General features: G+C 28.6%; 3 protein-coding genes across 3 annotated transcripts in view; 1 reads left to right on the top strand and 2 right to left on the bottom strand.

Annotated features, from left to right (window-relative positions):
• Positions 1 to 870: 870 nt before the first annotated feature.
• Positions 871 to 1,596, bottom strand: LOC135124767 (acyl-coenzyme A thioesterase 13-like). Its single transcript, XM_064049986.1, has 3 exons — positions 1,439 to 1,596; positions 1,126 to 1,307; positions 871 to 1,076 (listed from the first exon to the last, which is right to left on the bottom strand). Exons 1-3 carry the CDS (start codon positions 1,514 to 1,516, stop codon positions 920 to 922), a joined length of 417 nt encoding a protein of 138 aa, XP_063906056.1. The 5' UTR covers positions 1,517 to 1,596; the 3' UTR covers positions 871 to 919.
• Positions 1,597 to 1,895: 299 nt separating this feature from the next.
• On the bottom strand, positions 1,896 to 2,439 carry LOC135125152 (zinc finger CCHC domain-containing protein 10-like). The gene is made up of 2 exons (XM_064050520.1): positions 2,330 to 2,439; positions 1,896 to 2,283 (listed from the first exon to the last, which is right to left on the bottom strand). The coding sequence occupies exons 1-2, from the start codon at positions 2,359 to 2,361 to the stop codon at positions 1,977 to 1,979; spliced, it is 339 nt and encodes a 112-aa protein (XP_063906590.1). The 5' UTR covers positions 2,362 to 2,439; the 3' UTR covers positions 1,896 to 1,976.
• A 138-nt stretch (positions 2,440 to 2,577) lies between these two features.
• Positions 2,578 to 24,052, top strand: part of LOC135125151 (exportin-4-like) — a 39,116-nt gene continuing 17,641 nt past the window's right edge. The window contains exons 1-6 of the mRNA XM_064050519.1: positions 2,578 to 2,922; positions 2,968 to 3,354; positions 3,401 to 3,674; positions 14,231 to 14,513; positions 14,563 to 14,734; positions 14,782 to 15,086. Of these exons, the coding sequence (XP_063906589.1) occupies positions 2,872 to 2,922; positions 2,968 to 3,354; positions 3,401 to 3,674; positions 14,231 to 14,513; positions 14,563 to 14,734; positions 14,782 to 15,086 (1,472 nt within the window). The 5' untranslated portion in view covers positions 2,578 to 2,871. The remainder of the gene's footprint in view (positions 2,923 to 2,967; positions 3,355 to 3,400; positions 3,675 to 14,230; positions 14,514 to 14,562; positions 14,735 to 14,781; positions 15,087 to 24,052) is intronic.

Raw genomic sequence — 24,052 nt, 5'->3', positions numbered from 1 at the left:
GAAAGATCAAGAAATCGAGAAGTCAAAATTTCCCCAAAAGTAAGTTGTTGAAAAATTGAGAAATGAAAAACTTGAAGAATCTAGAAATCTAAAAATCGGAAAGTCGAAAAATCCAAAGATCGAGAAATCGAAACATCAAAAAAAAAGGCCAAAGGCCGAAAAGTTGAAAAACGGAGAAACCAAAAAAACCAAAATTTAAAAAACCGAAAGGTTATAAAATCAGAAAGTTGAAGAATTGAAAAACTGAAAAATCAATAAACTGAAAAATAAAAAAAACAAAAATTTGAAAAATAGAAATATCGAAGAACTGAAAAAACGAAAAATTGAGAAATCAAAAAAATTAGAATTTAGAAAAGATCAGATACTTAAAATATCGAGAAATCCAAAATTTAAAAAACCAAAAAGTTGAAAAATCTTAAAGTTGGAGGATTATAAAACTGAAAAATCGCGAAAATTAAAAAAATCCCAAACTGAAATTACTAAAATTTAATAATTAATATAATAATGATTATAATTTTTGAACATTTTCACGTTTTCAATTTGACGATTTTATCATTTTTCACTTGATTTTGCAAGATCTCGTATTTTTAATTTTAAATAAGTATTAAAAATTAAAGAAATCAAAAAATTGTAAAATTAAAAAATTTAAAAATTAAAAATCGAAGATTGAAAATGTGTAAAACTGAACTTAACTTAAATTAGAAAAAAACTACCAAATGTTTCTAAAATTAACAAATTATGACGAATTATTGATTATTATTATTGTTTCTCAGAAAAGTTCGTTTCGTGTTATGCAACCAATAATACACCACTGTAATTTTTAAGATATCGACTGACAGTCCCAGTTAAATGAAGAAACAAATACAAAAATTAATGTTTCCATTAATTATTATTTATTTCAATAGGTTGGTAGCCACAATTACGACATTATAAATTTGGTATGAGAACCTTTGACGAGTATGTCTCCTGTCTTTTTATTTTTTATTTGAACCTCCAAGAATGCTAAACTTTTGCCACTTTTCACCACGTCGGCTTCGATTAAGATGTCATCTCCTATACTTGCCCCTTTCAAATAACTACAACAAAATCAATACAAAAATCGGCTATTTTTTAGACACTAAGTACCTCATGTGTATATCCACAGACACATGTCTTGCAGGTATTTTAGTCATCAATGCATATGTTGACACACAGTCTACCAAAGTGGCTGAGAGGCCCCCATGTAATCCCCCCATAGGATTAGTATGTTCTTCATCCACTTTTAATTCAGCTGTACATTTTCCGGCGCCTAAGGATAAAATATTTACCTGCAACGTTATTATTTCATACACATGATAACAGAGATAAAGATAAGTCAGCAAATCTACCCAGTTAACACAAACAGTTACAAAGAACTCAAAGTTTTTTGATTTTTCCCAAGGGACGAAATTGCACTTACATTTTTTAAAACTTTGTCAAACGATTTTGTGTTTTGTACAAATTTTAAAAAAGCAGCGGCGTCCTTCACATGCCACATTGTAACACAATTTTTTTGAATGTATCGACTTAGATAAAAATTTGAGACAAATACTGGTTGAAGAGTTTGTTATGACTGAAGTGATAATAGGATAAGTTCAGATAAACTTTACAGTGAATCAGCATATTTTCTCCAAGGACGTATTTTAAATTAATTAAATAAAACGGAGCGTCGGAGGTCATAAATTGTGCTAAAACTTGATGATTATTATATTTTGGAAGTTTCAAAATGTTAAGGACCAATTAAAAAATGACGTGCATTGACGTTTTAGTATTGTTGGTTGCCTATGCAAAAATCAAACAACTTTCTAATATTGTAATAAAATTAGTTAGAATAAAGTACTAAAAACGATATCTGGTGCTAAATGAAACTACTCAGCTTCTTTTCATTTTATTGAGAAAAATAATCCCTGTAAACTTACATAATCTGTATTTAATGAAAAAAAAAAAAAAGTATAAAATTATTTGCCACCGCTACTGGATGACTCCGAATCGGACGAACTGTCACTATCTGAACTGCTACTGTCGCTACTGCTGCTAGAACTGGAGCTACTGTCAGACTGATCCTTCAACTTCTTCGACGTACTTTCAGCACTACTTTTGGCCGCTGCTGCCTTTTCTTCACATAACTTCATCCGTTTTTTTAACTGTTGTGTTCGAGACGACCTGTGTAAATATTTTCTTTGACCTTTACATTCATACGACCAGTGTCCGTAGTCTAGGCACTTTTGGCACCGGACTCCTTGAGGGGGCGCAACGGGCTTCCGCCTAAAATGAACAAATTAAAAACCGCAACAACAACGTAAAAACTCACTTAATTCCAAATTTATTGTCGTTATTAATCATTTTATTACGAATTGAACAGGTTATGTTTGCAAATAATAAAAAAGAAAACAGGTACAGTTACTTTCTATTTTTCAGATTGGTAGTGAGTGAGTGTGAATTTTTTAACTAATCACGACGCGCAATTCAGTCACGGGATGTAAACACTTCGTTGCTATTGGTGGATGTCTCGAGGTGGAAAGGTCGTAATCTAAATTTAGGTTTCTAGAAAAAAATGGAGAACAATAATAAAGAAAAAAAACGTGAAATTATAGCATCAAATTTATACTTCTTGCGAATACTAGATGAAGTTATCTCCGCGCAAAACCAGTCTTATTTGTCTGACACCGTTTTGCCAACGTTACAAAAAATAAACATTTGTCGTTTCATTTCAATTCGTGGGGTGGGGGTTAATTTGTGTCCCTAACCTCAATTTTCAGAAACTAAACAACAGATCATTTCACACAAAAGAAGTGGACTCTGTACACACAACTCATTTAAATGTGATCATTTCACCGCAGAAATTCTTTCAGAATGACTGAGAATTTAATTTCCGAGCTGGAATCGGCCGCTGCGATCATCATGGTAAGTCCCTAATAAAATTTTTTCCTAGTAAGAACTCCATTCCAGGCCCCCCCGAATCTCGTGACGAACGAGCAACGACACAACGCCGAATATGTCTTTCTAAATTTCCGAAAGTGCAAATCCCCGTTTGCTATATGTCGGCAAATTTTGGATAACTGCCAAGTCCATTATGTTCTCTTCGAAGCTGCCGAAACCCTCAAAAGTGCCCTTATCCGCGAATGGTCGTTCTTGTTAGATTCCGACAAGTTCTCGCTACGTCAGTACTTGATGCACTACGTTACCACGAAGCAAATACCCCCGTTCGTTCGGGACAGGATTTTACAAGTCATTGCGATCATGGTGAAGAGAGCCAGCGTGGACGATGGCGGTAGAGACAGGAGTAACATTTTGCAAGAAGTGGAGAATATTATCCTGAACGCGGAGGCTGAAAAGGTTGGTTTTTGGGGGTGATTTCTGGGGATGATTTTTGTGGTTGTAGAAAATTCTCGGGTTTAATATTATTTCGAATTTGATGCAAGAGTACGCGAGTACGGTTAAGTCCACGGATGTGGGGCTACCGTGGGAGGTGCATTTTAAAGCCAAGAAGCAGTTCGAGTCGACGGATTTGAAGAGGATTTTTCAGTTTTGTGTACAGTTATTGTCGGAAGTTGTGAAGAATGACCCGCCTTATCCTGAGAATGTGTTGGAATTGACGAGGTATATTTTGAAGGTTACGGAGAACGTGCTGACGTGGGGGTACATTTCGCCGTTATATATCCTTTTTTTGGCAATATTTGTTTTATTATTGTGGTTTCTAAGTTAAACTGTAAAATGTTGTAATCATCATTTTATTTGGCTACTCATCCCCACCACCAATTGGATGACGTCATCTCGAAAATTCACAACAGTAAATTTGTTTTTAACTTTATAAAATAAGATACTCCTGCACTTGTGGTCTATGAATCCGCGTTGAGTTTTCACATCCAGATTTTTGGAAAAAAATCAAAATTGTGTAACATTTTACAATTTAACTTTGAAATTGCGAAACCGTATGCTCTGAAATCGTTAATCAAAATTCATTTGTTTACAAAATTTTTCAATTTCTCGAATTCCAAATTTTTCAATTTTTCAGTTTGTTTTTAATTTTCCGTTTCCTCAATTTTTCAAGTTATTGATTTTTATATTTCATTTTTTCATTCCTTTATTTTTTCATTTTTGATTTTATAATTTTTTGATTTTTGAATTCCGCAATTTAAAATTTAAAAAATTGAAAAACCAAAAAAAAAGAAAAATCAAAAATTTAAAAATTTGAAGTAGAAATATCGAAGAACTAAAACATCGAAAAAATGTAAAATGTAATAAGTTAAAAAGACGAGTCAAAAATCGGGAAATAGAAAATCCAAAAATTGAAAAATTTCAAAAATGAAATGACCTAAAATTTGGAAATAGAAATGTTAAAAACAAAAAATTTAAAAACCGAAAAATCTTAAAACCAAGTCGAAAAATGGAAAGATTGCGGAATCAAAACATCAAAAATCTGAAAAACCTGGAATTTTAAAGAATCGAAGAATTGAAAAATGAAAAAATCGAGAAATCAAAAAATTGAAAAATCCCAAAACTAACGAAAAATTGAGAAATCGAAAAGTCGAAAAATGGAATAACTAAAAAATTAAAAACATGAAAATCGAAAAATGTTTCGTCAATTTTACGATTTGCAATTTTTCATTTTTCGATCTTTCAGTTTCAGGTTTTAATTTTTCGTTTCCCCGATTTTTCAAATTCATGATTTTTATTTTTCATTTTCCGTTATTTTAATTTTCATTCTCGATTTTCATACCACAATTTTCCATTTTTTTGTTTCCTTTATTTTTGCAAGCTTTCTTTTGATTATATAATTTTTTGATTTCCCGATTTCGAAAAATTTAAAATTTAAAAAACTGAAAAATCAAAAATTTATAAACTCGAAAAATTGGAAAGTAGAAATATCGAAGAAGTGAAACGTTGAAAAAACCGAAGAAACAAAACACTGAAAAATCGGGAAATTGAAAAATTTCAAAATGGAATGACCTAAAATTTGGAAATATGTAGAAAAGTTAAAAATTGAAAAATTTAAAATAAAAAATCAATAAATCGAAATAGTCAAAATTCAAAAAATCGAGAAAATGAAAATTTTTCGATTTGTAATTTTTCAATTTTGTAATTTCTTCGATATTACAATTTTTCATTTTTCGATTTTTCAGTTTCTCATTTTTTTTATTTTTAATTTCCCGATTTTTTTCATTTTCACAATTTTTCGTTTTTCATTCCTTTATTTTTTCCTTATTTCTTTCGATTTTATAATTTTCAGTTTATTCAAATTTTCAATCTTTATTTTTTCACTTCTTGATACTCTAATTTTTTAATGTTGTAATTTTTCGATTTTTCATTTTCACAGTTTTTAATTTTTCGTTTCCTCAATTTTTCAAGTTGATTTTTTTCCCTTTTTTCGTTATTTTAATTTTCATTTCTCGATTTTGTACCACAGTTTTTCGGTTTTTCATTCGCCTTATTTTTTTTAAGTTCCCTTTCGATTTTATAATTTTTTTGATTTTTCAGTTTTGCAAATCTCTTGAAATTGAGAAATAGATAAATTGAAAAATCGGAAAACTAAAGAAACAAAAAATTTAAAAACTGAAAAATTGAAAAATCAAAATTTCGAAAAATTAAAAAATCGAAAATTCGAAACAAAAAAACGAAAAGTCGCAAAACCTAAAAGCGAGAAGTCGAAAAATCGAAAGCTTGAGAAACCAAAACATCAAAAAACTGAAAAACCTAGAATTTAAAAAAATCGACAAATTGAAAAATCGAAAAATTAAAATTTGGAAAAATTAAAAAATCGAGAATTCGAAACAAAAAATAGAAAAATTGAAGGAACGAAAAATGCTTATTCAATTTTTCGATTTTTCAGTTTCAGAGTTTTTAATTTTTCAGGTACTTGATTTTTATTTTTCATTTTCCCGTTGTTATTTTTCATTTCCCGATTTTTATACAATCACGATTTTATGTTTTTTCATTTCCTTTATTTTTTTCCAAGTTTTCTTGGGATTTTATAATTTTTTGATTTTTCAATTTTGCAGTTTTTAGATTTCCAATTTTCCGATTTCTTGACTTGGAGAAATAAAAAAATTAACAGAATCGAAATATTGAAAAATCCAAAAACTGTAACAACGAAAAATTGGGAAATCGAAAGATTGAAAAATCGGAAAATTGAAGTAACGAAAAATGCTTCAATTTTTCATTTTTCAATTCTTCAGTTTCACAGTTTTTAATTTTTCGATTCCTCAATTTTTCAAGTTCTTGATTTTTATTTTTCATTTTCCCGTTATATTAATTTTCATTTCTCAATTTTTATACAGTCACAATTTTTCGTTTTTTTATTTTGATTTTTCAATTTTGCAGTTTTTAGATTTCCAATTTTCCGATTTCTTGACTTCGAAAAATTTTAAATTTAAAATATGATAGTAACGAATCGCCCGATGAACTCGATTAGAAAAATTGAAAAATCAAAAAGCAACTGAAAAATCAAATTTAAAAATTCGAAAATAGAAAAATTGAAATGTCGAAGTGATGAAAAATTTAAAGTTTAAAAAATCAAAATTTCGAAAATTTGGGGAATCGAAACATCAAAAAATCGAAAAATTGTAAAAGTTAAAACTCGAAACATTGAAATCTGGAGCTATTGAGAAATAGATAAATCGAAAAAGTAAAGAATCAAAAAATTTAAAACCCAGAAGTCGAAAAATCGAAATAATGAGAAATCAAAACTTCAAAAAACTAAAAGACCTGAAATTAAAAAAAAATCGACAAATTGAAAAATCGAAGAACTGAAAAATTGAAAAATTTAAAATTTTAAAAACTGAAAAATTAAAGAATCAATAAATCGAAATATTCAAAAATCAAAAAATCGTGAAATTCAACAATCGAAAGATCGAAATCTCTAGAAATTGAAAAATAGATAAATCGAAAAACTAAAGAATAAAAAAATTTAAAAGCCGAAAAATTGAAAAATAAAAAAATGGAGAAATAAAAAATTTGACAGAATCGAAATATTAAAAAATCCAAAAACTGTAACAACGAAAAATTGGGAAATCGGAAGATTGAAAAATCGAAAACCCGAAAATCGGAAAATTGAAGTAACGAAAAATGCTTCAATTTTTCATTTTTCAATTCTTCAGTTTCACAGTTTTTAATTTTTCGGTTCCTCAATTTTTCAAGTTCTTGATTTTTATTTTTCATTTTCCCGTTATTTTAATTTTCATTTCTCAATTTCTATACAATCGAAACATTGAAATCTCGAGAAATTGAGAAATAGATAAATTGAAAAATCGAAAAATCAAAAATTTTTTAAATCTAGAAATTTAAAACCGAGAAGTCGAAAAATCGAAAAACTTAAAGACCTGAAATTTTAAAAAATCGACAAATTGAAAAATCGAAAAGTTTTCAAAACTGAATTGAATTTAAAAAATCAATAAATCGAAATATCCAAAAATCAAAAAATCGTGAAATTGAACAATCGAAGAATCGAAAGATTGAGAAATGAAAAAACTGAAAAACCGAAAATTTTAAAAATTGAAAAATTAAAAAATCGAGAAATTGAAACATAAATCGAAAAATTAAAAATGGAGGAAAAAATGAAGAGTCCCAAAATAGCGAGAAATTGTGAAATTGAAGAAACGAAACTTCAGTTTTTCGGTTTTTCAAGTTCTTGATTTTTATTTTTCGATTTTTTCATTTTCACAATTTTTCGTTTTTCATTCCTTTATTTTTTCATTATTTCTTTCGATTTTATAATTTTCAGTTAATTCAATTTTTCAAATTTTCAATCTATTTTTTCACTTCTTGATACTCTAATTTTTTAATGTTGCAATTTTTCGATATTACAATTTTTCATTTTTCGATTTTTCATTTTTAGTTTTTAATTTTTCGTTTCCTCAATTTTTCAAGTTGATTTTTTTCCTTTTTCCAATATTTTAATTTTCATTTCTCGATTTTGTACCACAGTTTTTCGGTTTTTCATTCGCCTTATTTTTTTTTAAGTTCTCTTTCGATTTTATAATTTTTTTGATTTTTCAGTTTTGCAGTTTTTGGGTTTCTAATTATACGAATTTCCGATTTCCAAAAATTGAAATATGGAAGAACTAAAAAATCGAAAAAAATTTAAATTTCAATATATTGAAAAATTAAAATATCTAAAAATTGAAGCATCCAAACTTCAAAAAAATCAAGAAATTGTGAAAGTTAAAAAAATTAATAATTGATAAACCGAAAAATCGAGAAATAGAAAATCCAAAATTTCAAAAATCGCAAAAATTGAAAAATTGCGAAATTGAAAAGTTCCAAAAATGAAATGACGTAAAATTGGGAGATAGAGGCCAAAGTTGAAAAGTTCGAAATCGAAATTCTTGATTTTTATATTACAATTTTTCATTTCCTTTATTTTTCTCAAGTTTTCTCTCGATTTTATAATTTTTTGATTTTTCAATTCTGCAATTTTTAGACTTTCAATTATCCGATTTTTCGATTCCGAAAAATCTTAATTTTTAAAAAATTGACAAAACAAAATTCGAAAAATTGAAACATAGAAATATTGAAAAACTGAAAAAACAAAAAAATACAATTTAATAAACTGAAAAATTAAAATATCGAAATATTGAAAAACCGAAGAGTCGAAAAATCGAGAAATAGAAAATCCAAAATTGAAAAATCGGAAAAGTAAAATGACGTAAGATTTAGAAATGGAGGCCAAAGTCCAAAATTGAAAAACTTAAATCGATAACTCGAAATATTCAAAAATCAAAAAATCGAGAAATTGAACAATCAAAACACCGAAATCTCTTGAAATTGAGAAATAGATAAATTGAAAAATGGGAAAACTAAATCAAAAAATTTAAAAACTGAAAAATTGAAACATCAAAAAATCAAAAATTTTTTAAATTGAAAAATCAAAATTTCGAAAAATTAAAAAATCGAAAATTCGAAACAAAAAAAACGAAAAGTCGCAAAATCTAAAAGCGAGAAGTCGAAAAACCGAAAGCTTGAGAAACCAAAACATCAAAAAACTAAAAAACCTAGTATTTAGAAAAATCGACAAATTGAAAAATCGCAAAATTGAAAAATTAAAATTTGGAAAAATTAAAAAATCGAGAATTCGAAACAAAAAATCCAAAATTCAAAAATCCCACAACTGAAAAATTAAGAACCTGAAAATAGAAAAATTGAAGGAACGAAAAATTCTTCTTCAATTTTTCGATTTTTCATTTTCAGAGTTTTTAATGTTTCAGGTACTTGATTTTTATTCTTCATTTTCCCATTGTTATTTTTCATTTCCTTTATTTTTTCCAAGTTTTCTTGAGATTTTATAATTTTTTGAATTTTCAATTTTCCGATTTCTTGACTTCGAAAAATTTTAAATTTAAAATATGATAGTAACGAATCGCCCGATGAACTCGATTAGAAAAATTGAAAAATCAAAAAGCAACTGAAAAATCAAATTTAAAAATTCGAAAATAGAAAAATTGAAATGTCGAAGTGATGAAAAATTTAAAGTTTAAAAAATCAAAATTTCGAAAATTTGGGGAATCGAAACATCAAAAAATCGAAAAATTGTAAAAGTTAAAACTCGAAACATTGAAATCTCGAGCAATTGAGAAATAGATAAATCGAAAAAGTAAAGAATCAAAAAATTTAAGAACCGAAAAATTATAAAATCGAAAAATCAAAAATTTAAAAAATTTAAAACCCAGAAGTCGAAAAATCGAAATAATGAGAAATCAAAACTTCAAAAAATAAAAGACCTGAAATTTAAAAAAATCGACAAATTGAAAAATCGAAGAACAGAAAAATTTAAAATTTTAAAAACTGAAAAATTAAAGAATTAATAAATCGAAATATTCAAAAATCAAAAAATCGTGAAATTCAACAATCGAAAGATCGAAATCTCGAGAAATTGAAAAATAGATAAATCGAAAAACTAACGAATAAAAAAATTTAAAAGCCGAAAAATTGAAAAATCTAAATTTTTAAAATTGAAAAATAAAAAAATTGACAGAATCGAAATATTGAAAAATCCAAATATTGTAACAACGAAAAATTGGGAAATCGAAAGATTGAAAAATCGAAAACCCGAAAATCGGAAAATTGAAGTAACGAAAAATGCTTCAATTTTTCATTTTTCAATTCTTCAGTTTCACAGTTTTTAATTTTTCGGTTCCTTAATTTCTCAAGTTCTTGATTTTTATTTTTCATTTTCCCGTTATTTTAATTTTCATTTCTCAATTTTTATACAATCGAAACATTGATAAATTGAAAAATCGAAAAATCAAAAAAATTTTAAATCTAGAAATTTAAAACCGAGAAGTCGAAAAATCGAAAAACTTCAAGACCTGAAATTTAAAAAATCGACAAATTGGAAATTGAAAATTAAAAAATCAATTTATCGAAATATCCAAAAATCAAAAAATCGATTTCATAATTTTCAGTTTATTCAATTTTTCAAATTTTCAATCTATTTTTTCACTTCTTGATACTCTAATTTTTTAATGTTGCAATTTTTCGATATTACAATTTTTCATTTTTCGATTTTTCATTTTCACAGTTTTTAATTTTTCGTTTCCTCAATTTTTCAAGTTGATTTTTTTTCCTTTTTCCGTTATTTTAATTTTCATTTCTCGATTTTGTACCACAGTTTTTCGTTTTTTCATTCGCCTTATTTTTTTTAAGTTCTCTTTCGATTTTATAATTTTTTTGATTTTTCAGTTTTGCAGTTTTTGGATTTCTAATTATACGAATTTCCGATTTCCAAAAATTGAAATATGGAAGAACTAAAAAATCGAAAAAAATTTAAATTTCAATATATTGAAAAATTGAAATATCTAAAAATTGAAGCATCCAAGCATCAAAAAAATCAAGAAATTGTGAAAGTTCAAAAAATTTAAAATTGTCAAACCGAAAAATCGAGAAATAGAAAATCTAAAATTTCAAAAATCGCAAAAATTGAAAAATTGCGAAATTGAAAAATTCCAAAAATGAAATGACGTAAAATTGGGAAATAGAGGCCAAAGTTGAAAAGTTCGAAATCGAAATTCTTGATTTTTATATTACAATTTTTCATTTCCTTCATTTTTTTCAAGTTTTCTCTCGATTTTATAATTTTTTGATTTTTCAATTCTGCAATTTTTAGACTTTCAATTATCCGATTTTTCGATTTCGAAAAATTTTAATTTTTAAAAATTTGAAAAAACAAAATTCGAAAAATTGAAACATAGAAATATTGAAAAACTGAAAAAACAAAAAAAATCTACAATTTAATAAATTGAAAAATTAAAATATCGAAATATTGAAAAACCGAAGAGTCGAAAAATCAAGAAATAGAAAATCAAAAATTGAAAAATCAGAAAAGTAAAATGACGTAAGATTTAGAAATGGAGGCCAAAGTCCAAAATAGAAAAACTTAAATCGATAACTCGAAATATTCAAAAATCAAAAAATCGAGAAATTGAACAATCAAAACACCGAAATCTCTTGAAATTGAGAAATAGATAAATTGAAAAATCGGAAAACTAAAGAATCAAACAATTTTAAAACTGAAAAATTGAAACATCGAAATATCAAAAATTTTTTAAATTGAAAAATCAAAATTTCGAAAAATTAAAAAATCGAAAATTCGAAACAAAAAAAAACGAAAAGTCGCAAAATCTAAAAGCGAGAAGTCGAAAAATCGAAAGCTTGAGAAACCAAGCTTTCGATTTCAAAAAACTGAAAAACCTAGAATTTAAAAAAATCGACAGATTGAAAAATTAAAATTTGGAAAAATTAAAAAATCGAAAATTCGAAACAAAAAATCGAAAATTCAAAAATCCCACAACTGAAAAATTAAGAACCTGAAATAGAAAAATTGAAGGAACGAAAAATGCTTCTTCAATTTTTCGATTTTTCAGTTTCAGAGTTTTTAATTTTTCAGGTACTTGATTTTTATTTTTCATTTTTCCGTTGTTATTTTTCATTTCCTTTATTTTTTCCAAGTTTTCTTGGGATTTTATAATTTTTTGATTTTTCAATTTTGCAGTTTTTAGATTTCCAATTTTCCGATTTCCTGACTTCGAAAAATTTTAAATTTAAAATATGATAGTAACCAATCGCCCGATGAACTCGATTAGAAAAATTGAAAAATCAACAAGCAACTGAAAAATCAAATTTAAAAATTCGAAAATCGAAAAATTGAAATGTCGAAGTGATGAAAAATTTAAAGTTTAAAAAATCAAAATTTCGAAAATTTGGGGAATCGAAACATCAAAAAATCGAAAAATTGTAAAAGTTAAAACTCGAAATATTGAAATCTCGAGCAATTGAGAAATAGATAAATCGAAAAAGTGAAGAATCAAAAAATTTAAGAACCGAAAAATTATAAAATCGAAAAATCAAAAATTTTAAAAATTTAAAACCCAGAAGTCGAAAAATCGAAATTGAACTCAAATTGAAAAATCGAAGAACTGAAAAATTTTAAATTTTAAAAACTGAAAAATTAAAGAATCAATAAATCGAAATATTCAAAAATCAAAAAATCGTGAAATTCAACAATCGAAAGATCGAAATCTCGAGAAATTGAAAAATAGATAAATCGAAAAACTAAAGAATAAAAAAATTTAAAAGCCGAAAAATTGAAAAATCTAAATTTTTAAAATTGAAAAATAAAAAAATGAAGAAATAAAAAAATTGACAGAATCGAAATATTGAAAAATCGGAAAATTGAAGTAACGAAAAATGCTTCAATTTTTCATTTTTCAATTCTTCAGTTTCACAGTTTTTAATTTTTCGGTTCCTTAATTTTTCAAGTTCTTGATTTTTATTTTTCATTTTCCCGTTATTTTAATTTTCATTTCTCAATTTTTATACAGTCACAATTTTTCGTTTTTTCATTTCCTTTATTTATTTCCAAGTTTTCTTTCGATTTCATAATTTTCTTGATTTTTCAGTTTTGCAGTTTTTAGATTTCCAATTTCGAAAAATTAAAAATTTAAAACTCGAAAAATGGAAATAGTTAAAAATCAAAAAACGGAGAAATCGAAACATAAATCTAAAAATAAAAGAATGGAAGAAAAAATGAAGATTCCCAAAACAACGAGAAATTGTGGAATCGAAAGACTGAAAAATCGGGAAATAGGAAAACTAAAAATTCAAAAACTTCAAAATAGAAAAATTGAAGGAACGAAAAATGCTTCTTCAATTTTTCGATTTTTCAGTTTCAGAGTTTTTAACGAAATGTCGAAGTGATGAAAAATTTAAAGTTTAAAAAATCAAAATTTCGAAAATTTGGGGAATCGAAACATCAAAAAAATCGAAAAATTGTAAAAGTTAAAACTCGAAACATTGAAATCTCGAGCAATTGAGAAATAGATAAATCGAAAAAGTAAAGAATCAAAAAATTTAAGAACCGAAAAATTATAAAATCGAAAAATCAAAAATTTTAAAAATTGAAAACCCAGAAGTCGAAAAATCGAAATAATGAGAAATCAAAACTTCAAAAAACTAAAAGAGCTGAAATTTTAAAAAATCGACAAATTGAAAAATCGAAGAACTGAAAAATTTAAAATTTTAAAAACTGAAAAATTAAAGAATCAATAAATCGAAATATTCAAAAATCAAAAAATCGTGAAATTCAACAATCGAAAGATCGAAATCTCGAGAAATTGAAAAATCGAAAAACTAAAGAATAAAAAATCGGAAAATTGAAGTAACGAAAAATGCTTCAATTTTTCATTTTTCAATTCTTCAGTTTCACGGTTTTTAATTTTTCGGTTCCTTAATTTTTCAAGTTCTTGATTTTTATTTTTCATTTTCCCGTAATTTTAATTTTCATTTCTGGATTTTTATGCAATCACAATTTTTCGTTTTTTCATTTCCTTTATTTTTTTCCAAGTTTTCTTTTTTTTTGCAAATTTTCAGTCTTGATTTTTCACTTCCTCTATTTTTCAATTTTTTTATTTTGCAATTTTTGGATTTCTAAATTATTGGATTTTCGGATTTCTTTCATTTTCAATATTTCGTTTTTCCGATTTTACACTTCCTTTTTTTATTTTCTCAATCTTTCGTTTTTTCATTTTTGAATTTTCAGTTTTACAATTTTGCATAACTCGTGAAATTTTAAATCGAAAAATCGCAATATGCAAAAATTGAAGAAACAAAAAATGATTTTTTTTCCAAGAATCTAAATATGAAAAAAAAAAGGCGGATTCATAAACCACAGATATAAAAGTAGGCCAAAACTGTCGTTAATTTCCTTAACACTTAACACTACCCAAAAGGTTAATCGGTATCTATGAATCCGTATACGAAGCAGACCAAGCGCCCGCCTTACGACTCTCTGATAGCTGGTCCGAGTTAATTCTCTCCCCTCAACTACTTCCCCTCATGTTCCAAGTGTTTTGGAAAGTAAAAGATTACGATGGGTTGTCCCATCACGCATTGACCTGTTTAGTCCAGTTAGCTTCCCTAAATGGTACCATCGTATCCACAGACAACATTAGGCTAGAATACCTAAAATCCTACATGGAAAACTTCTCCAAACTTGTGTCAAGGTTAGTTTCTTACTTAATTCAACCCCGACTCTAACCCCACCACTTCTAGCGTCACCATAAAGAACAAAGAATCGTTAGGTGTGTCCAACATAGTGAAAAAAATGATCGTATTTTTCATCAACGACATCCAACGACTACCCACTCAGCTCCAAGACTCGTATTTAGACGAACTCACGCGGTTGACGTGTTCGTTCTGCAAGGGAGCGGCCATGGAAGACATGGTACGTACCCTATACCGACTTAAGCCAAGACTTAAGTAAATTTCCAGTCCTCGGACGAAGAACGATACTACAACGACGCCTTCGACAACATGATGGAGGCCTGGATCAGCATCCTGCAAGAATACTCCACGAACTCCAACGGCAACATCCACGAGTGCGCTGTCCAAATCTTCAACACATATCTCCAGTTCCACCTAGCGCCCCCCGACGGCTCCCGCCAGAACCACGAGAACGAGCCCCAAGAAATCGAAGACAACGAAGACATCGACAGAATTTCGTTCAAAGACCAGTTACAAACGATCGGTATGTTCGGAAGGATTATCCCGTCACATGCTTTGCCTATTATATACAAGTAAGTTTTCAGTGTTTAGTCTCCGGTCCGCGTCGTTCGTTAACAGTTCGTGCTGTAAGTTGTGACATTGATTAAATACATATAGATAGACCCATGCTATTGTTTGGAGCGAACAGGCCAACGGCCGACGAACAAGAGATGGCGCACCAACAGTCGGCCGTCAAACGCCGGCGAAAAGCTTGGACACCAATCACGCGCATAGGTAACACAAATCACACCAACAATACATTTAATAAATCTACCACTCGATAGAGGGCGACGAAAAAAATGTGTAAAAATCTCATAGTCAGAAAATGCGTGGGAAAAGTCAAATTTTTTTTATAGATTTTCAAAAATTGAGCTTTTGTTGAAATTGGCTGAAAATCTACAAAAAATTCTGAGATGTAGATCTCGACGAGTTTAGTCAAAAAACATAAGGTCTTGCTGCTATTCGGTTTCCAAGTCGAATTTTTAAAATTTCTCAAAAATTATACTCCTATTTCTTTTGACGATTCTAGAAAAATTTTACAAATTTTCGATCAAATAAAACCAAAAACAACATCTGAAGATTGAAATAAATAAAAGAATGACTTTTGGTAATTTTTGGAAATGCTAAGAAAAGTCAAAATTTATTTAGTTTTCAAAAATTGAGCTTTTGTTAGAGTTGACAAAAAATTCTGAAATATAGATCTCGATGAGCTTAATCGAAAAACATGTTCATGCTCCCGGAGCAAAATTTACGAAATATTGGGTTCTACCTAAAATTTCTAAAAAATCTCAAAAGTGACTTAAAAAAAAGTTATTTCTTTATGCGATTGTGGAAAAATTCGACGAAATATCAAAAAAATAAAACCAAAAATAACATCTGTAGATCGAAATCAATAAAGAGATCCCTTTTGCTAATTTTAGAAGATGCTTGGGAAAAGTCAAAAAATGTATGGATTTTCAAAAATTGAGCTTTTGTTGAAATTAACAAAAAATCAACAAAAAATTCCGAGATGTAGATCTCGATGAGCTTAATCCAAAAACATAAGCTCTTGATGGTCCCAGATCAAGATTTTCGAAACATTCGGTTTCAAAGTTCAAAAATTACATTTCGTTTGGCGATTGCTGAAAAATTTTACGACTTTTCAACCAAATAAAACCAAAAACAACATCTGGAGATCGAAATCAATAAAGGAATCCCTTTTGGTAATCTCGAACGTGCTTGAAAAAAGTCAAAAATTTGATACAGGTTTTCAAAAATTGCCATATTTCTTCCGTCGATTCTGGAAAAATTGTAAGAATTTTCAAAAAAATTGAATCCAAAACGATTTTTGGAAATCGAGATGAACAAAGGAGTCTCTTTTGATAATTTTTAAAAATGCTTGGGAAAAGTCAAAAATTTTATATGGGTTTTCAAAAATTGAACTTTCGTAAAAGTTGACAAAAAATTCTGAAATATAGATTTGGACGAGCTTAAAAAAACATGACAGGTTCATGGTTCCGGATCAAAATTTTCGAAATACTCGGTTTCGAGCTCGAATTTTCAAAATTTCTCAAAAATTACCATATTTCTTTTGGCGATTGTGGAAAAATTGTACGCATTTTTGAAAAAACAACCAAAAACAACATCTGGAGATCGAAATCAATAAAGGAATCCCTTTTGGTAATCTCGAACGTGCTTGAAAAAAGTTAGAATTTTCAAAAAAATTGAATCCAAAACGATTTCTGGAAATCGAGATGAACAAAGGAATCTCTTTTGGTAATTTTCGAAAATGCTTGGGAAAAGCCAAAAATTTTATATGGGTTTTCAAAAATTGAACTTTCGTAAAAGTTGACAAAAAATTCTGAAATATAGATTTGGACGAGCTTAAAAAACATGACAGGTTCATGGTTCCGGATCAAAATTTTCGAAATACTCGGTTTCGAGCTCGAATTTTCAAAATTTCTCAAAAATTACCATATTTCTTTTGGCGATTGTGGAAGAATTGTACGCATTTTCGAAAAAACAACCAAAAACAACATCTGGAGATCGAAATCAATAAAGGAATCCCTTTTGGTAATCTCGAACGTGCTTAAAAAAAAGTCAAAAATTTGATACAGGTTCTCAAAAATTGCCATATTTCTTCCGTCGATTCTGGAAAAATTGTAAGAATTTTCAAAAAAATTGAGTCCAAAACGATTTTTGGAAATCGAGATGAACAAAGGAGTCTCTTTTGATAATTTTTTGAAAATGCTTGGGAAAAGTCAAACATTTTATATGGGTTTTCAAAAATTGAACTTTCGTAAAAGTTGACAAAAAATTCTGAAATATAGATTTGGATGAGCTTAAAAAAACATGACAGGTTCATGGTTCCGGATCAAAATTTTCGAAATACTCGGTTTCGAGCTCGAATTTTCAAAATTTCTCAAAAATTACCATATTTCTTTTGGCGATTGTGGAAAAATTGTACGCATTTTCGAAAAAATAACCAAAAACAACATCTGGAGATAGAAATCAATAAAGGAATCCCTTTTGGTAATCTCGAACGTGCTTAAAAAAAAGTCAAAAATTTGATACAGGTTCTCAAAAATTGCCATATTTCTTCCGTCGATTCTGGAAAAATTGTAAGAATTTTCAAAAAAATTGAGTCCAAAACGATTTTTGGAAATCGAGATGAACAAAGGAGTCTCTTTTGATAATTTTTTGAAAATGCTTGGGAAAAGTCAAAAATTTTATATGGGTTTTCAAAAATTGAACTTTCGTAAAAGTTGACAAAAAATTCTGAAATATAGATTTGGACGAGCTTAAAAAACATGACAGGTTCATGGTTCCGGATCAAAATTTTCGAAATACTCGGTTTCGAGCTCGAATTTTCAAAATTTCTCAAAAATTACCATATTTCTTTTGGCGATTGTGGAAGAATTGTACGCATTTTCGAAAAAACAACCAAAAACAACATCTGGAGATCGAAATCAATAAAGGAATCCCTTTTGGTAATCTCGAACGTGCTTAAAAAAAAGTCAAAAATTTGATACAGGTTCTCAAAAATTGCCATATTTCTTCCGTCGATTCTGGAAAAATTGTAAGAATTTTCAAAAAAATTGAGTCCAAAACGATTTTTGGAAATCGAGATGAACAAAGGAGTCTCTTTTGATAATTTTTTGAAAATGCTTGGGAAAAGTCAAACATTTTATATGGGTTTTCAAAAATTGAACTTTCGTAAAAGTTGACAAAAAATTCTGAAATATAGATTTGGACGAGCTTAAAAAAACATGACAGGTTCATGGTTCCGGATCAAAATTTTCGAAATACTCGGTTTCGAGCTCGAATTTTCAAAATTTCTCAAAAATTACCATATTTCTTTTGGCGATTATGGAAAAATTGTACGAATTTTCGAAAAAACAACCAAAAACAACATCTGGAGATCGAAATCAATAAAGCAATCCCTTTTGGTAATTTCGAATGTGCTTGAAAAAAGTCAAAAATTTGATACAGGTTTTCAAAAATTGCCATTTTTCTTCCGTCGATTCTGCAAAAAATGTAAGAATTTTCAAAAAAATTGAATCCAAAACGATTTTTGGAAGAAATCGAGATGAACGAAGGAATTCTTTTGGTAATTTTCGAAAATGCTTGGGAAAAGTCAAAAATTTTATATGGGTTTCCAAAAATTGAGCTTTTGTTAAAGTTGACAAAAAATTCTGAAATACACATCTCGACGAGTTTAAAAAAACATGACGAGTTCATGGTTCCGTACCAAAATTTTCGAAATATTTGGTTTCGAAGTCGGATTTTTAAAATGTGTACTAAACATGCAAAAAAATAAACTCAAACAAATTGGATGTTACCTATATGGTCCCTACACAAATTTTTGGATGCAGTACAGCTGTTTGTGAATCTACATTCTCTGTTTTAACCAGCATTTTAACCAAGTACCGTACTAATTTTTTGGACTTCGACAGGTTTTTATGAAAATTTAGCGTGAAAAATCGACGTTTCCAATTATTTTAATGTTCTTTCAAATATAAAAACTCAGAAAAAATAAAGTAGCTATCTGAGTGTATTATTAAAATATAAATATTTACATGAAGCCCCCTCTGTCGACAAACTTGCCCCCCCTGAATAAGTTTTCTAGCTACGGGGCTGAATGGGGTAGTACCTACATACAAACGTATGCGTAATATGTCGTTAGACATTAGGTATTTATCAAAATTAACCAAATCTCTTAGTTTACGCACTATTGGACGAGCACTCCTTAAAACGATCAGAATACTTAATCGCATTATTCCATTGACACCTACCTAAAACTTTGCCAGATGAACCTAACACAAATTTGCGGAGATTTCTCGTCAAACAGGTAATATTTGATTTTGAAGTTTCTGGAAGTAAATAAATGGGAATATTATAATGAACAAATAAAACAAACAAATTATTGTTATTATTATTTGTTGTTTTAATCCATTAGACGCTTATAGGCTATCGCATACTTTTCTTGAAAAATCGGTAATAAATTCAGTGAAGCATCTTTGCCCCTTAATTCCTATGGGTAAATTGGGATTTTGAATAGAGATCGCAGAAACATTTTTTATGGTTTTATGGTTTATTTACATAATTTACTTATTTACAATGAATGTTTTTAATATATAATACAAGTTCTTGATATTATTTATTTTTATTACAATTAATAATCTTGTGTTATTTTTCATTTTCAACAAGAAAATTTTGTCGCTCATTATCCAATATATTTTTATACAATGAGGAACACCATGTTTCACATCACAGGACGTTGCAGGAAAATATTTAAATAAGCTTTTGTTATTTCACTTCGACGCAAGAACCATTTCAAAGAAAACAAACAGTGAAAAAGCGGAACAGATTCACAAAGTTTTCTTTTTTTTCTTCTGTTTTGCAGTGGGTGGGAAATATGGTGTATTGTACATTTTACAATAAAAATATCGATTTCAGGCAAATTTCCGCACCACCAATGAGGTATTGCTACCGTGCGTTTTTTTTTTTTTTTTTGTTTTAGCAGTCCTATCTCCAATAGGCCTAATGCACTACTTGCCGATATTGTTTCAGATAATTATCCGCTGAATTAAGACATGAAACTGGAAATCTGACACAAATAAAACGTGGTGAAGGCCCAAATGCAAGCAAATAAGATTTTATTTGTGGCAGGGTGTTGTTACCTACCGTCTAATTGCGGTTTTCATGGTTGCTTAATTGTTCTGTTCTTTCCTGTCCGGCAGTAGTTTGCAACAACACCGTTTCCGGATTACGGATTTATAGCATCCTTAGTAATATATATCTAGTTTTCCTTATTACAAAAATTTTTCTACTTGGCACTTTCTATTAAGCAGTGCTTCCGTGCAGTTTAAAAGTAAGTTTTGTATTTATAGTTTTCTTCTTGTGTTAAATTATCTGTGTTGTGTCGAGTTTATATTGTTTAACAGCTGATAGTGTGCTGGATATTAGTTGAATGTTGAAAACGTAGTCATATTTTGAAAATAATATTTTTTCTTTACACTGATGTAAAGAAACTTTAATATAAATAGTCCATTGTTTTGAATTTTACTATTGCAAAATGCTTGGAAACAGCTGTGGATTTTTAATTCAGGGAACACTCTTTTGCTTGATTATGAAAAAAAAGAACTGAGAAATAAATATATTTGTCAAGAACATTTTGAACTAGATGCATTTCGAGATCCTCTGAAAAAACACAGATTAACTTTAAATGCTGTTCCTTACAATAAACACACTTTGGAAAGTAATTTAGAACGTGCTACTGAACCAAATACAAACTACTCTTCATCTCGGGAAATTTTAAAAGTTTTAACCCCTATAAAAAAATACGGAATTCAACAAGTTGCAGAAATTAGAAAATTAGATACAATAGCTTCACCAACGAACAGTGTAACTTCTTTAGATAAAGTAATTGGCATGCCTTTGGTAGCCTCATGTAAACAGTTAACGAAAAGACGACTTTTTGATAATGAAGATGAAATCGAAGCAAAAAAAAGTAAATTAGAGTACTATACATCTAAGGCAAATAAACTTAGACTGAGAAATGCGAGATTACGCGTAAAAGTACATGAATTAAGGAAAACATCTAGCATCGATTATTTTATAAATTCTTTTAAATTTGGTTCGAGTAATTCTAAAATTTTTACGAAAATGCAACTGAAACATAATAAAAAAAAAATGGAATGTTGACGAGAAAAATTTGTCTATCATGTTATTTTATAAGTCCCCAGCCGCGTACAAGTTTCTACGGCATCAAGGAATTGTTTTGCCAGGTTTAACTACTATTAAAAGATGGATTGGTCAGTCTAAATTTCAACCAGGCTTTAACGAAGAGATTTTTAAACAAATTTCAAAAAAAATTGCCGCTTATTCTCCCGAGCCCGAAAAAAAGTGCACAATAGTTTTTGACGAAATGATTATTTCTGAAAAATTAGAATATAATAAACATATGGATGTTTTTGAAGGATACGAGGACATGGGTCACCTAGGGAGAAAACCTCTTTTAGCAAAATATGCATTAGTTTTTTTTCTTAGAGGTATATATTCAAACTGGAAATTACCTGTTAGTTACTTTTTGTCACACAAACCAGTTTCCAATACAATTTTAGTGCAGTTAATACCAGAGTTATTAGAGAAATTGCGAAAATGTAATTTAAATCCAAAAATGATAATCTGCGATCAGAGTACGGGGAATCAGTCAGCATACTCGATGTTAAATGTCACACACAAAAAAACCATTCTTGGAAATAACACAAAATCAAAATGACACATTTGAAACACAATTAAAAATAAAAATTTTTGCTATTCCTGACACAATGCACATTGCTAAAAGTATAAGAAATAATATGCTAAATGGCAACTATGTTGTAAAGAGTAGTAATGACAGTTCTCAGAAAATTATTTCATTCCAGGATATAATAGATCTTTATGAAATTGACAGAAACAATACAAAGTGTCGGGCGCTCACAAAACTAACAGAAGCTCATGTTCGACCAAAACCTTTTCAAAAAATGAGCGTAAAATTAGCACTTCAGACGTTTAGTCATTCCGTTGCATCAGCAATGCGAACAGCCATTGCCACAAAAGAAATTAATAGTCCAACTGCGGCAGATACACAGCAGATTATGTGGATTTTATGAATAAAGTTTTTGATTGTTTGAACAGTCGAAACTTATATGAATCTAATCCATATAAATCTGCGCTCTCAGACAAAAATAATGCTGTTTTTGAAACACTGACGGAGGTTAAAGAAATGATGTCACGTTTATATAAAATTAATAGTAAAACAAAAGTTCTTACGCAACCACCAAGTTTCGATGGATTGATTCAAGCTGTAGAGGGCATATTACAATTATTTTCTGAGGAAAAGGATGAAGGAATGTCTTATTTATTAACTAACAGACTTAGTCAAGATTGTTTAGAAAATCAGTTTTCCAAATATAGACAACAATGTGGTTATAATGTTAATCCGTCGGCCAGGATTTTTCGAACAATTTTTAGGGGAAACGCTATTAACTGTTTAATGAAGAGTTCCGATGGATCTAATTGTGAAGCCGATAATGACTACCAAGTGAACTTAGACTGTATAGAACAGGACGTAACCATTGACCGACCTAAAAATTTGATAATGCCTATAGAACATGAGAGCAAAAATGATTTAATCCACGATGATAATAATAAACATCAAAATATACATACAGTCGATGAATCATGTTATCATAACGACTTTGAGAGTATCATTATCAGTACATGTACACTAGAAGATTGCGCTGTGACTTATCTGAAGACTGCGCTGTGACTTATTTTGCGGGCTACTTGGCAAAAAAATGTTTAGATAAATTTAAATGTAAGGTATGTGAGAAAACCCTTATTACACAATCCTCGTTAACAAATTCTCAAGAATTACTTATAATGAATAAATCATATTCAAATAATCCCCCAATAGGTACAGACGGTTTAAAAGCTCCTTCGCATAGTTTTATAAAAGTTATCGATGAATGTTTAAACATATTTGAGACTGTTTACGAAGAAATTCATTATAAGTACAACGTAAAATTGACTTTAATTGAAACGTTCAAAAGTAATTCATTGTGTCAAATTTGGATAAATGATGGATTTTGATTCAAAGAAGCTGGTTTAAATTGAGTTTAAATGTAAAAAAATCAGGATATTTTAAGCTGCAGTTTTTATAAATTGAGTGGTTTATTTGAGTCAGTTTTCCAGTATCATGTCTTAATTCAGCGGATAATTATCTGAATCAATATCGGCAAGTAGTGCATTAGGCCTATTGGGGATAGGACTGCTAAAAAAGAAAAAAAAAACGCACGGTAGCAACACCTCATTGGTGGTGCGGAAATTTGCCTGAAATCGATATTTTTATTGTAAAATGTACAATACACCATATTTCCCACCCACTGCAAAACAGAAGAAAAAAAAAGAAAACTTTGTGAATCTGTTCCGCTTTTTCACTGTTTGTTTTCTTTGAAATGGTTCTTGCGTCGAAGTGAAATAGCAAAAGCTTATTTACTTAAATATTTTCCTGCAACGTCCTGTGATGTGAAACATATGGTGTTCCTCATTGTATAAAAATATATTAGATAATAAGCGACAAAATTTTCTTGTTGAAAATGAAAAATAACACAAGATTATTAATTGTAACAAAAATAAATAATATCAAGAACTTGTATTATATATTAAAAACATTCATTGTAAATAAGTAAATTATGTAAATAAATCATAAAACCATAAAAAATGTTTCTGCGATCTCTATTCAAAATCCCAATTTAAGAATTTTAAGAATTAAGGGGCAAAGATGCTTCACTGAATTTATTACCGATTTTTCAAGAAAAGTATGCGATAGCCTATAAGCATCTAATGGATTAAAACAACAAATAATAATAACAATAATTTGTTTGTTTTATTTGTTCATTATAATATTCCCATTTATTTACTTCTAGAAACTTCAAAATCAAATATTACTTGGTTGACGAGAAATATCCGC

Source organism: Zophobas morio, unplaced genomic scaffold, assembly GCF_036711695.1.
Source record: "Zophobas morio isolate AGI-343-1 ecotype UQ-CSIRO unplaced genomic scaffold, CSIRO_AGI_Zmor_V1 ptg000008l, whole genome shotgun sequence".
Classification (NCBI taxonomy): Eukaryota; Metazoa; Arthropoda; class Insecta; order Coleoptera; family Tenebrionidae; genus Zophobas; species Zophobas morio.
The sequence above is the reverse complement of the archived record's forward strand: the minus strand, read 5'-3'. Positions and strand labels throughout refer to the sequence as shown.